General features: G+C 28.3%; 1 protein-coding gene across 4 annotated transcripts in view; it reads left to right on the top strand.

Annotated features, from left to right (window-relative positions):
* Positions 1 to 10,717, top strand: part of LOC105248894 (UNC93-like protein) — a 66,267-nt gene extending 55,550 nt beyond the window's left edge. For 3 of the 4 annotated variants that reach the window (XM_025413127.1, XM_011253940.3, XM_011253941.3), the window contains 2 exons: positions 6,570 to 6,837; positions 9,247 to 9,566. In XM_025413127.1, the coding sequence (XP_025268912.1) occupies positions 6,570 to 6,837; positions 9,247 to 9,566 (588 nt within the window). Of the gene's footprint in view, positions 1 to 6,569; positions 6,838 to 9,246 lie in introns of all 4 variants that reach the window. The other variant, XM_025413128.1, reaches the window with a different exon arrangement.
* The last annotated feature ends 5,409 nt before the right edge of the window (positions 10,718 to 16,126 follow it).

Here is a 16,126-nt window from a genome sequence, read left to right as displayed (position 1 = left end):
TCTATAGGATTATTGTCAATTTTTGTTTGATTCTTTTCTATGCCTTGGCAAAGGCATTTTATGTATAACATATAATCAATGATTGATTAAATAATTGTTATTTAAATCCCTTTACATATATTTTCTCAAATATTTATTTTAAATAGATTAATGAATTTAAAAAATATAAATATATTAATGAAAATTTCATAATGAAAATAAATTTATTAATGAATATAAATTATTAATGAAAATTTTGTTTTATTTGTGATTATGGAGAGAGATTGAATTTAAAAAATATCTATTAAAATATGTTATATCTATGAAATAAATTAATTTTGTTAGTAAGATATTTAATTTGATCGCATTTATGCTATTGTTTTATTTTATTTTATTTATTCATTTATTGATATATCTATATGGAAGATTTCCAAATTGTATAAAAGATTTACTTTAACAAAAATACATGTATAATTCAAAACTAAACACTAATGGCACAATCGTATATGAGATTAAATTTAGAAAGAAAAATAATGAGAGGAAATATTAAATATTAAAATATTAAATTACAGTACATATATCGATATCAATAATTGAAAAAAATTTAAATAAAAAAGATTTCAATATTTTGTAGGAGATTTTCCGTCTGTAAGACAAAAAATAGCATTTCTTACAGTAAAATTTGTGTTTATTTTGCTTTTCTCATGAGTTTTCTCTTTGATTCTTTTCGTTATGGGAACTTATAACGACAAATTGCAATCAATAAATTACAATAAAAAGATCAGCACTAAAACTTACGCTAGATATAGAACGCCGTTTTTCGATGCGTGGAGATTCGCAAGGACGATCATCTTCCGGAAAACACGTGTTATCGATTATAAATACAAGAGACTAAATTTTTATTATCTTTTTCGAGAATGACTTTATTAGAAAGTAATATATGCATGTGATCATGCAGTATATATATATATATATATATATATATATATATATATATATATTATATAGAATATATATCTCCAAAAATATTCTAGTATTAATAGAACATATATACTTCATAATATTTTATCTCGGAGAGATATGTCATATTTAAAATATAAGATACATTGAAAAATTAATTTCGACATAAAATCATTTTCAATGGTCTAAAAATTCTAATGTTTTTTTTCTTTAGACGTGAAAAGTTATAACTACAATAAATGAAAACATATACATGTATATATTGCGCGTATCCTGTTGTGTTATGCGGGCATTAAAATCTCGAAACTTGAACGCGATCGATTTCAATAAGTACGCGAACAAGAATAAATAGCGTTTTTTATTACATTAATTATTATATTTGTATACAAATAAAGATTAATTATGTATTAAAGGTCATATATATATATATATATATATATATATATATATATATATATATATGAACTTTTATAAGCTATTTCGTTAATTATATTTTTCCGTAATTTGGTATAATATTAATATCAACAATTCAAACGGTTAATTTTTTAGCAATCTAATTAAAACAGAAAAATGTAAAACAAGATGCATGTTAAATTATTGCTTAAATTAAAATTTTTATCAAAAATACGTTAAAAGAAAATTCTCCAAATTGTCACGAAAAATCAAAAGAGAAGAAGAAAAAATTTAGTAATTTATAATACTTTGAAAAGCAATCTGTTTCTTTTGCATTTTAAATAAAATAATTTTTCTAAATAAATATGATTACCAATCTAAAATTAAATTTTTCGAATATCAGATACACTACAAACAGATAGAAAGAAACTTACTATATTTTAAAAGATAAAATTTTTTTTCGTTCGCGCGCGTGTACATATGAGACTGAGAAGCTATAGTAAACTATATTAGAATATAATTGGCTAAAAAATGATAACGAAGAAAAACATTAGAATGTTTGTTAGGAAAGAAAATGATTAAGTATATCGCATGATAGTATACGAACTAGATTTAGAAAGTAAATATACATTAATTGAGATGTATGTTTGCTACGAAAGCGAAACAAGAAAAATGAAATAAAAAAGAAAGAAATGTATAATAGAGAAGCAAATTTTTCTTTTAAAACAGATGTTTTTTGATCTGGAAATGTGTGTGTTTGACATGCTTTGAATAACTATTAAACAAGGAGATATATTTGAAAGTAGGATATTATGTGATATTTATTTACGCGTAGCATAAAGAATGTAATTAATAGTTACTCTAACAATGTTAAAGTGTCTCAATGTCGTATCGAAGAAAAAAATTGCGGTAATTATACCAAGCTATATGCTATTTCGATTAAAAAGATTAATTTATATACCATCTATCCGGTAATCGATTCGCTCAACAATGGATACTGGATTTCTCTTTATGTTTTCATGGATATTACAAATATAGTATTTTGCGGGCAAAAATACGTTTTAGCGACGTTTAATTTTTATGATACGACTGTGATCAACAGTTTTATAGCTCATCCTTTCAACTTTATTTTTTCTTTCTTGTCTCTGAAAGTGCCAGTTAGAGTTCCAGTTATACTTTTTAAATTTTAAAATGATGTTAGTTGAAAATATTTAAATATTTGTTTAGGAAAAAATATATTTGAGACAATAAAAGCCTGGACTTAGTTTAGATTTTTGGATATGATTATGCTTAGATTTTTTAAAGAAAATATTAAGAGAATATTTCTTAATTTTTAAGAATTATTCATGAATATTTTCTAATTTCTGGAATTTTTCATTTCAAGATAGGTTTATTTTTAAGAATGATCGAATTAAGTACATTTTTTAGAATTGTCAGATATTTATTGGCAATCTTCGTCGAAACTATAGAAATAAGTTTCACGTAAAAAGTTAGAATTAATCGAGGAAGGTCATGCGTCTCGAATAAACCCCCTTGTTATTAAGCGATCCTGCATCATTACAAAAGTGCTTCGGGCTTGCGAATCGCGACTCGTTCGAAACTGGTTCGCCGACAAGTTGCACGACATCTTGGACTCTGGGGAATCGAGTAATTGGACAATTAAATGCGCGTAAAGAGAGAAAATGAGACGAGAGAAAAGAGAGAAAGAGAGAGGAAAAAAGAGGGAAGAGGAGATTGCAGACTTCGCTGAGTCAGCTGAGTGCTGAACTTGTTATAAATAGCGAGCTTATTCTCGCTGCTTCCATATCTGGAATATCGTGTACCAGTATTTCTTCAACACGTGCACCGGATTGCGTGTACGCATATGTATGCATGTTCATGACCACGATTCGCTCCGTTCTTCGATATCGTGAATATCGCCGTGGAACACATACGTTTAAGTCCATTCAATTGCCCGGATGTTGTCCGGTCGAGAATTATATCAAGAATGCAATGACGGTCCATGGAACTCAATGAAGCTATAAATGGTTGATTTACAATTTGAAGATCGAAAGAATTTTTAATCGTGAACTGATATAGCTAAGGGCGATGATTTGACATCAAAAATTTAAGCATACAATTCTTTAATTAATTTTAAATTTCTGTTTTATTTTGAACACTATTAAAAAAATTCTATTTAATACTACTATAAATAAAAGAGAGAAAGAGAAACAGCATAAAATGTTTATTAGATATGGAAGTTTACGAAATCTTATTCTCAGAGAAATTCAAGTTTCAAATTTTTTCTATTTTTCCATGATATTCTTAGCAATGTATATGCATTTAAAACATATTTTGAAGTATAATAAATAAATATATAAATAGAGAGAGAGAGAGAAAGAGAGAGAAAGAGTCATCATATATATCATATATAGCATCATATAATCACGTTTCTTTGAATTTATTACTTTTGTCACGGAAAATATATTCTTTATATCAATATAAATAGAGTTATTAAATATACATTAAACATCATATTAATTGCGTTTTTTTTAATTTATTGTTTTGTTCTAAAAATATATTCCATGTGATACAAGAAGTGCATTAATATTTAAAATATCTAATAATTACTAATTTATAATTACTAATAATTACTAATAATTACTAATTTATCATCAGTACATTTACCGTTTACGTTAGTCAGAAATATTCATTCGCACATTGATTAAGATGTCTTCGAAAAGAGATTTACTTATTGCACTGTCTTAATGAGATAGCTGTTTGCCTTGAGCTACAGGATGACATAATAAGATATGCGCCATGTTTATATATATATGGAAATGAAAATACTTGAATACATGCGTAATATAAAGGAAATTACTAAGTAAACAGATATGACTGTGAATTGATATGATTGATAGGATTGATATGATTGAAACGAGTTTTTTTTATTTCTAATCAGTGAACCATAAGACACTTTTATAAGTTAGTATTAAAACTGCTGCTGACGCTTGTCATATTTATTTTTTCAAACAAAAATATGTTAATCTTTTTCTTAATTGCATGCAAATTTTTTAAATCAGCAACAGTTTCATGTTGCTTTTACAATTTTATAACAAATGCTATTACATATTGCAAAAAGCATTTCTCTTTTGCATTTAATACACAAAAACCGATATGGTACAAATGAATCACTATTTTAACAGCCTGGTTATATGTTAATATAAGAAAAATACGTTCTTTTAAGCAATAATATCAAAATATTTAAAATAATGTATTTAATTAAATGTTGAATCAAATGATTTTTGATTATAAGGTATTAAATAAGGTGTTAATCCTTCGAAATAGCTGCTGTATAAACATAAAAATTTGGATTCGAAATTACGAAGGATTTGTTTAAATTGTTCATTCGAATGTGCATTTAATTATGCATTTATGCATTAATGGTCAGATCCAAAATAATTACGTGATAAATGTGCTTAATGTATCTTTCATCATTTAAGATTAATAATACATTTGACAGTATGCAAAGAAGAATGTCTGTATATTACGAAAGATAATCGCACGTAGTTTTTATGACGCTATTTTATATTCAATTTTTATAGAAAAATATATAATCAGTTAAAATTGTTTTGCAGTGTTAGAATACATTTCGTCACATATTTATGTCGAATATAATATCTTAGATTATTAATAACTGTATGTGAACGAAGAATTAAACATTTTTCACAATTTGTTGCATTTAGAATTAATAAATAAATATTTTACTCAGTTAAATCGAATTTAATTAATGCGTTAGGTATATGATTAATGATAAATATGTCAATGAATAATTATTTTTGAATCATCAGTATTTTTTCGCGTTAATTACTTTTGGTGTGAATATACGACATACACAAATTTCATATAACGAAATACAATATTGCAAAAATATGCAATTTCTTATTTAATATTCCATAAAATATATATGATTATGCAGTTTTATTTTTTAGCATATCATTAACAGTTTTTATTTTTTTCTAAACGAAAAAAAACATAATCAGATATTCTGATGTAATATAAAAAAAGCATATTTTTATAATGTCTCGATTCAAGGACATGCGTTTCAGAATCTCTATAGTATCCTTAGAATCATATCTCACGTATTATAATAGATTTAAATGAAAAAAAAAATACGTTTAAATACGATTACAAAATTTGCACAGAAAATTTGCTCTCAGTCCGTTATTACATTGTATTAAAATTTGATTAATGGGATTATAATTGCGAGAAAACGTTGATATATACGTACGAAGACAGACTGACATTAGCTAACAAGGGCATCAATTCATTCAATATATAGAATATACATAAGAAAAAATAGATTTACTATTCTACTATCTACATGACGTCTAATACCATTATCATCTGAAGACATTCATCCTTCGTTTGAAAATTCAATTAACATATATACGAATACTATTAATACATGAAAGCAATAGAACTGAAAGTGATCGATTACATCTCGCGAATCTTGTGTCTTAACGATGCGAATTTGGGACGTATAACATCCATTAGACATTTGATCATTTCTTTAGTAAAAAATTTAAGAGTCATTATTTTTTATTACATAATTCATTATTAATTTTTTGCTTCGCATAAAAATGTTTAGTCCTATTCTCTTTCTTATGTCGTTCTTTATACAAATCTTTTATAATGAATTTTATTATAGTTGATTATTATGGATAGTCTAAGAATTGATTGATTTATTTTTACTGCTTTTGTTATTTATTAGTACTAAAAAATTATTATTAAATCTAATTATCTAAATCTTAATATTAAAATAGCCAATTATTTCTTCTTAAGATTTTTCTCTAGATATAAATATTTCAAAATATATATTTTTATAATTCTTTTCTTAATATTAATAATATATAAAAATTAAAATGTTTTTATTACACTTATTCAATTTTTTTCTCTTTCTTCCTCTTCTTCACAATATAAAATTATTCTATTACGTAGCCATTAAATTGTTTTAATGGTTTAATGTCGATTACATAATCAAAATGCAAAATGAAAATCATGCACAATGAAAATGCATTTAACAATTTAAAGTGAATGAAAATCTATTCTAATTATCAATTTAATTTATTAACAATCTTCAACGTGTAAAAAGAGAGAAGGAGAGAAAGAGTTCGATGAACTTGGATATTATAAATTATTTTTGGCGATTCAGAAAAAAAAGAAATAATAAATCGAATTTTTTTGTGTCTTTCCAGGCATACATCTCCTGCGCTCTAGGTGTTCACAGAGTCGGCTACGTCATGATCTGCTTCGGGGTAGTCAATGCTGGCTGTTCGTTGCTGTTCGGCTCGTTAATGAAATTTGTTGGCAGACAGCCGCTGATGGCACTGGGCGCTATCGTTCATGCCTGTCTCATAGTCGTCCTTCTCATGTGGAAGCCTCATCCTGATAACCCTTATATCTTTTTTTCGGTTTCGGGACTGTGGGGCGTGGGTGATGCTGTATGGCAAACGCAGGTCAACGGCAAGTATTTAATATGTTAAATAAAAAATAAAAATATATATACAAGAAAACTTTATATATAATATAAAAAAGATTATGTATATGCGTTGCCATAATAGTTTTTAGAATTGTTATTTTCGATACGTCAGTTTTATAGCAATCATTTTAACTATTGAAGTAATTGAACACCATACGAAATTAAAATTACGTGATGGATGTTATTAATTTTACAACTTGCAAATAATAATATGCATAATCGAGTATAATAAACGGTACATTGTTATATCATAGGTTAAAAAATTAGTCAGATTAATATTGGATTGAAATCAAATGTGGTGTGTTATTGCTCACATAATAAAAAAAAATTATTTAATTATTAAATAATTACATCTCATTATTATTGAATTTAAAGTATAATATGAAGAGAGATAGACAAATTTAATTTTGAATACGCGGATTTATTCAGTTTCATTTTATTTGTTGTTTTGAAAAAAACCGAATTCATGAGTTTTTCTTATTAAGCTATTTGATCCATCCAAGATTTATCGGTTTCTCACATTTATTTGTTCACAATTAATATGGATATTGACAAATCAGATGAATACTTGACAGACGTTCTTAACACGTTCATAAAAAAATATTAGTCTAGAAATAAAAAAAAAGTTACTTTTCAATATTAATGACTTTATTAAATTAAGGAGTCATTGATCTGTTCTGAGAAAAGAAAATTCAGTCTGAGAAAAGAAAATTCATAACAAACATAAAATCATCAATATAATATTTCGCAAATGTCGATTTATTTGCGATTTTTGACGGATATTGTAATGGCGTTTTCGAATGGTCGGGTTACATATATTTATATGTATATTATGTATCAGCGGAAAGACAATAATTCTGATCTTTGTTAATTAGATCATGCCTAAAATTTTTTTCAAAGATAATACACAGATTACAAGAAAATGAACTATTCAATATTAATTTTCTGTACTTAATTTTCTATTAATTTGTTCAGTTATGATTAGTAAATAAAAATCCATAATCCATATATCTTATTATAATCAACATTTTTTAGATTCTTTTTATCGTTAGAATAAAATAATAATTCTCTTTTGCTTCAAGATGAAAGCAAAATATTCAAGCAACGTCAATAATTCAAAACTTTAATTTCTATTCGTTTGTGACTACAATTTTTCAACTATTACAAATAATTAAATGATATACATAACAATTTTACTTTATTTGTGCACAGGAGGCTTGTCTTTATATCTGTAATTAGAACTTTTATATAATTATACGAACAGAGAGCAAGCGTTTCGGGCATTTTTTTAGCTTTAGCATGTATTATAGCTTCTGCGAGGATTTACCGCTCTACGATATGTTCGAATAGTATTCCGAGATTTTGCAGAAATCGATATGCAAATCAATTTATCCAGTTACTTGTACATTAAAGCACACAATATAGACAGTTACATTTACTCCGTATCCGGCTTTGTTGGAATAATTGCGTGCATCGCGCGTACACCGTGCGAATTTCTAATTTCAACATATTATTATAGATAATTAGCAATCACGCATGAGATATATCATTATTATTTAAAAATCTAAAAAATATTCTCTCATATCTCTCTAAAAACATATTGCTAAACAATCTCCAATTATATCAATCATTGATGGAAAATTTTTTTCTATCATATGTCGGCAATTTGAAAATAACAAATTATTATTATGCAAGGCTTCAAGATTAAATTGGAAAATTCCATTTCAGCGGTGTTTGAATGGGGCATTCCCTCAAATTTAATTAAACATAGATATATTTAGAGCAATTAGAATTAGTCATTGCTATGGATTAATATATATCTTGCACATGTTCTGCTTTTTTCTCATAGATTTTTCTTGGCTCTTTTTTTCCTTTTAATGCTAAATTGCAAATCGTTGGCAACATTGTATGCTTTCTGACGGCGCGTCTAACAATAGTGTCGATGGGTCAAGGATTCGATTCTTGACGAAACGGCAGCTGCGAGCTTGTTAATTCGCCATCGGACGAGACGATGATGTCTTAAAGCGCCAATCTCGATGCATCCATCTGCATTGCCGTAAATTGCGTGCTAAATCGTGAATCCGATAATTATAACTGCTCTGCAACAAATAAGATTTTGTTAGCTAAGCGCGATCACACAAATTTCCTAATAAGTAGAGAAAGTGAAACAAACAGAGAATTTCACGATATTCAAATATATATTGCATCGCAGAGATTATATTTTGATATCTTTAGAGATCATTAATGTAATCATATAAAAAATTTAGAAAATAATTTTAATGTCGTTTTAATAACAAGAGCTTCTCTCTGAATTTTTCTTTTCGGATGAATATTTCTTGGACACGGAATCATTCTTAAATCTTTCTCATCTGGCGATTTATTTATTTTTACAGGACTCTATGGCACGTTGTTCAGACGTAACAAGGAGGCGGCCTTCTCAAACTACAGGCTATGGGAGAGCGCCGGTTTCGTGATCGCCTATGCGTATAGCACGCATCTCTGCGCCCGTATGAAGCTGTATGTAATGCTGACAGTACTGATTACCGGCAGTATAGGCTACATCATTGTCGAATTGCTGCACAGGCGCAAGCAACGACGGCTCAAAGCAATTGCCGAGGACCCGAAGGCCGCCCAGATCGAGGCGAATCAGCCGGAGGAGACCGACGACGAGAAAGATGACCTTGACGACGAGATCACCATCACTCATCTGTGAGTGATCTGCACCGTCGACGTAATCGTTCTTCGTTAAAAGTACTTTGCGCTCGCGGTTCTTTCTCGTCTCATCGACGGGAAAGTCGAGACGACGATAGCCAGAAGATGATAATCGATTGATTTCGCGGATATCCTTCTCTTCGCTATATCCGACGAAATCTTACATTCCATTAATTCCTTCATTCTCGTTTCTCACAAACTTAGACCCGTGTTGTCAATTGGTGCGCGATTCCACGTACTTTTTCCTGTTGATGATAAAAAGTCAAAGTCAGAAGAAGCGTGGATATGTGCACGCCTTCCACGATGAAGTGGAAATGCCGAATGTCGACTCCATTTCGTGGGATGCTTCCCTTCAAGGAAATGTAACGTGTATCCAGACTGTAATCTGATTTCTATCTTCTTTCGCAGCATCGGAATGAGTCGATAATCGAAGTAATAGTAATACACTTACCAGTATTTGTGGCGCTAAAAAAATGCATGGTGACGTATAATTCGCTCTCATGCTACTAGGAATAGAAAGCTCTTGAATTGACATTAACGAGAAGGACTATCTCAACGTCCCATTCTATGTCTTCATGATTCGTAGAGCGAAAAGTGCATTTCGTTAATATACATACCGGAATCGGCGATTTAAATAATCTAGTGATCTTTACAAATTAATTATATGCAATTTTTTTGTTATAAATACTTAATCGAATTCGTAAAGATTACTATTAGATTATTATATTTCGTGTGCCCCTAAATAAGAGTGCATGTGACATATTATATATGTATATAGTTTGCAACTAATGAAAATTGGCGTGAGATTTGACGAAATTCGTCATTTATTCGAGGAAGAATGCTCTACATACTCTTACTCGAATATATAATACTTTATTGTTTAAAAAAGGAGAAACAATTGTTATAAGAAAGACTTTCTTAATAAAGAAATAATGTTATTGATCACACATCGACGATCGGACTCTCTTATATTTCTCTTGAGAGAAAAGCATATAAGATGTCAATATCGATCTCTGTACATTTTAAAACAGTAGTTTTTTCCTATCAGAAATAAACGACTCAATAGCAATGGACAAAGTTTCATTCTATGCGAAATTAAATTCCTAATCTTCAAAATTCTAAGTTATGACTCGCTTATAAATAAATGTCTTTCTTCAGTATTTTATATTATATTTTCTCTCTTTATTTTAATTTTTTAAACGAATTTTATAAAAATGTTATTTTTCACAGACTAAGCTAATTCTTTACTTATTCCGATATTTAAGCCATATTATGTGATTAAAAATTTCATAAAATAAGAATTCTAATCTATTTTTTGCAAAAGTCTCCCTCGCGCCACTTTTCATTCGCCTTTGAGAGAATTTAATAGAAGAGCGCAAGAAACACATCAAACTACAGGTAAACACCATAAATCTTTTGAATGCATGTATACATCAAAGTACTTTCCATTCTAGCACATTTTGTACACGATAGCTCAAGAGTCTACAATGTAAACTTAGAATACAAATTTATGCAATTACAATTCTTTTGAGAAAGCCATTCTTACGAAAAAGTCATCGTGTTGATAGAATGGTGATTATTTCTTTGATTGAAAATAAAAACGCGACATTATATAGGGTGTTCATTTTAAAACTGTGTTCCACCCGTTTATTTCACGATTGATTATTTTTTGTGAAAAATATTAAAAGATGTCAATTTTGTTTTCGAGTAGGACATTTAAGTACATTAAATGCAACGAAATTTTTTCATCCTCATCATAGGGATAGCTATCCCTTCAAAAATTTTAACCGGCAATATGAGTTAAATGGTATATATAAGTGGTATTTATAACAAATTCAAAATGTTCTCCATTGTTTTTTAAACAATAATATAAACGATTCTCAAATTCTGGACGAACATTTTGAAAAAGATTTTTACTAGGGGGGGCATTTAAAATCCGTTGTTTATGAAACATATAATAATGGAAAATGTAAACGAAGAAATGCGTCAAAGAATTGTACAAGAATGCAAAGCTATTTCTGTAGAAACTTTTCAAAATGTTTGTTCAGAATTTGAAAATTATATTATTATTTAGAAAATAATGTAGAACATTTGTTATAATAAATGACTAATAAATAAATTCTACTCCAAAATAAATTTGTACGTAAAACTTTTTTGATACCTAAAACTTGTAAGTGCGATTTCTCGAAAAATATTCACTTAAATAAAAAAAGAAAAAGAGAGTGTACAGAGAATCAAAAGACCTTTAAAATGATATATCCCTATTGTCATTTCAGATTTTTGAAGGGATAGCTACTCCGACGAAGGAGATGAAAAAATTTCATTGCATTTAATGTATTTAAATGTCCTTCTTGAAAACAAAATTGATGTCTTTTGGCATTTTTCATAAAAAATGGTCATGAAATAAACGAGTGGAAAATTTTGAAATAAACACAACTGTATATAAAATGTGAATTTATAAAAAGAGAATTATAAGAATTATATAATGTATGACGAAGCGTATATATCTTATTATTCGTGAAAAAATAATCAGTACGTGAGAATATTAAAAACTCGTCGCATTTCTATCTCATCGGAGCAAATTACAAAGTTATAATGAATATTTCTTGTGTATAAATACTTCGATTAACATATTTCAGTTTATATAATTCACTATGTAGAGATAATGGTAACGAATTAAAAAAAAATTTATAAATTTTTGCTGAAAGGAAATATCTTCTTTTAAAATCGAACAATTGAATATTAATTGATATTATGTCTTTAATTTGACGTTTATTAGTCCAATATTATTGCTTTTAATTTTTTTCTTCGTCGCGCATTTAACACGTTAGTAGATTTGTAATAATCTTCTATAGTCTTCCTAACAAATAAAAAACAATATTTTCTTTTTCTCGGAATTTTCACAAAATTCGTCAAAAATAAATTGGCACTTGCAACAATATTAGTGACAACAAATTAAAACAGAAAATAATGGTAGATTTCTTCAAATTAATTAGTTAATAAATAAATTAATTAATTTGGCAAAAAATTAAAAAAATATAATCACGGATAATCGGATCACACACACACACACACACACACACACACACACACACACACACACACACACACACACACACACACATACACACACACCTATGTATATCAATATATGTTTCTTATCTAGAAAAATTTGTTTTTATTCCTTTATATAGGAAAGTTCCACGCATAATGCAAATTTTCGTAAACTTTTTCCAAAACGCTGCTTTATTTAACATATGCATAAATAGAAAATTAAATATCTTGTGTTACTTTCCGTCAATTATTGCACAGCCTAATTAAATTGTACGCTCGCTGCTCTTATTAATCTTCCCATATTTTTTTGCATGTGTTGCCGGAGATTCGCGCTGATAAACCGAACGCTCGATTCCAATGTTTCCTCACACGAACAATTTCTTTTTTCTCGCAATAGTACAATGACCAAAATGGGGTAGACAAAAAGACCAGAGATGGGAAACCCATGAGAATCCTGTCTCCTGGATAGGAGGAGATATTCAGCTCGGAGATATTACGGCCGCTATTTATATACTAATTTATCCGAACGACACTTTTTCTGCGCTGACTTGAAGTTATTTCAACGAGAACTCCATGCTCCACGTCCGTCTCTCATTTTCGTCTTATTATTATTCGTTCATCTTTTCTTGTTGTTCGTTTTTCGTCCTATTGGCGAGAACTCGTTTTGCCAACGCGATATCGTGATTTTTTTACTCCGACCGCCATCGCGAAAAGAATCTCATGATGACGCTAGTGGAAGCTGCGTGGCAAAAATAGAACGCGCGGCTAACAGTGCTCGTTTTATTTACTTTTTGTTTGAATTCTACACACATCCTCTCTCTTTTCACCTCATCTCTTTTTTCTCTGTCTCTGTCTCTCTCTCTCTTTTTCTCTTTCTCGATTCCTCAATGCCGCGGAAAGTTATTACAATTTTTGATGGGATCCTATGCAATCGTTATCTCCTTTTCCTCTGTAGTCGCAGCGAATTTCTCATTTCCATTTCACAAGAAATCTGTATCCTACTGTAAAGTCTTTAAAAATGAAATAAACGTTAACGATGGCAATGTTAAATATATCATAATATTATCACATTAAATAAAACGACTAGTCTCATAAATCTCGCGCTAATAACTCTTAAATATTTTATTCAACAATACGTTGTTACATATGTATTATAAAAAAAAGTAGAATGAAATAATCACTACTTTATCAAACCGAGATTTACATAGGATTCGAGAAAAAAACACCTTTTTTTCTCCAGCGTGTAAATATAAAATAAATGACAGCCTACATAATAATTCGAGACATTTGTGTCAGAGAGTGCTCTATCGTGCACATCGAAATACACATTATGTATGCTTTATTATATAGGATATCTGGCTTCGCACCAGTGTACATTTCTTGTATCACTCAAACTGTGCTTTATATCTTATTTCCTCTTGATTATATTGCGAACATTATAGATTAAAGTAGCTCGAGTTATAGTAGTATAGTAACGGCGGATGAATGGCATTAGGAATTGTGAATCGGGTTAGCGTTAAACTCGTTTAATGGAAGTATAGTGATAGCGTATATCTAGGTAACTGCTTCTTAAAAGTCGTGCCTTATTCGCCTTGCAATCCGATTTCATCTGTGATTGCTGTACATATTTATTGCGATTAAATACATATGTATAGCTTTACGGGGGTACGAGAAAGCAAATAAGAAAAATTAAACATTGAAAATTTGAGACGAAAGGGCAGCGAATTTGTGCCCGGTACATATAAATATGTGTAGTTTTCGAAGGAATACCAGTTCTATTTTTTGTTGAACTTTACAGGAATTTACACGAATCATAGTTTGCACCTTAAATGCATTGATAAGAAGACATGGTTTAACGGGAACCACGGTCTAATATATTTTTAAGCCTACGAGATTAGACTTCCTAGATTTTATTTAAAGATATTCAGAGAGATATGTATATCTATATATTTGTTTAGAAGATGAAAGATGTATAGACAATATCATCGTCTGAATCAACAGCATTAGAACCACTTTAATGTTTTTGGCATTCTTTTTGCTTTTATTGAGATTTGTAAATATTAATTAATATTAATCGTTAAGTATATATAATTATGCAAACAGAGAGAGAAAGAGAAAGAGAGAGAGAGAAAGAGAGAGAGAAAGAGAGAGAGCCGTCGGTTCACATATCAAGCATATTTTTCGAACGTTATTTTCTGTTATTTTCATTTAACTACGTTTATGCGCGTCAAAAGAGCACAATTTCAGGTATTGTTGTTATTCTCTTTTTCTCTATATTTAAGATTAGTAGATCTATTCTTTTTGTGCTTGTGTTCTATACTTATTTTGCTATATATCTGAAAAGAATACATGCAAACATATGCTTTTTTGCTTTAAATAAAAACATATATCGACGAGAAAGAATAGATCTGTATTACTTAAATATTTATTACTTTTTGGACATGCATGAACGTGGTTGTTATACATATATCCTTAGATGAGCTAAGGGAGTACAGCGTATTCGCCAAGAGTTTATTGTTTTAAAATAAAAAGATCATGGCACATCCATGATTATCGATGCATCCGATAAAAATTGTACAGTATATATATATTATTATTTTCACTCTTACTATTCCTCTTACTATTGTATTCGATTGTTATCATACATTATGATGACACGATTGTGATTGCAATCATTGTTATATCAAATTACTTTGCGCTGCTATAGTTTATACATACATACATATATATATATATATATATATATATATATATATGTATATATATTACTATATCATTATATGACCGACACACGTAATGTTATGTAACAATAAGGACTATTTTATTAAAATTGTCATTAAGATATAATTATATGTACAATATGAACTTTATCCTTCCAATTTCCTTTCAATTGACAATATTATATATTTGTTTAATAAGTACTGATTTTCTAAAAACGCATTCTTAATAAATTTAAATCTTGAAAAAACTTACTAACAAATATAGCAATAATTAACATTAATAACATTTTAACAATAATTGTAGAACAATTGTCAATATAAGACAATTAGATGATCTCTAGAATTAGAAATGTAAGTATTGAAGATTAATATAGATAAGTAAGTATAGATGATTATATGCGACAATTAACTTCTTATGTAGTCACGATAATTCACACAATATGAATAATAAATTAGTTCGAAAATTTGTAAGGCAATTCTTGTTGTATATATGTTATCATATACAAAAAATTCTTTTATTTGTGCAGATAACTGTAATAATATTATACCAGTTCATTTTCTCATTATTTAAAAACATTTGAATTTGCACCTTTTTTTAGAAACTTTTATATATTTATCTTATATATATTAGAAATAATATAATTATTATCTTAGAATATATATTATTCACATTTTTTTTAAATTATAGACAGAAAAATATTTATAAAATAAATTGTAGATTTGGATTATATATAAATGATTTATTTTTTTTATAAAAGAAATAATTAAGTACATCATCCTTAATAAA

The sequence above is a fragment of the Camponotus floridanus genome, unplaced genomic scaffold, assembly GCF_003227725.1.
Source record: "Camponotus floridanus strain SB8 unplaced genomic scaffold, Cflo_v7.5 scaffold60, whole genome shotgun sequence".
Taxonomy (NCBI): domain Eukaryota; kingdom Metazoa; phylum Arthropoda; class Insecta; order Hymenoptera; family Formicidae; genus Camponotus; species Camponotus floridanus.
The sequence above is the reverse complement of the archived record's forward strand: the minus strand, read 5'-3'. Positions and strand labels throughout refer to the sequence as shown.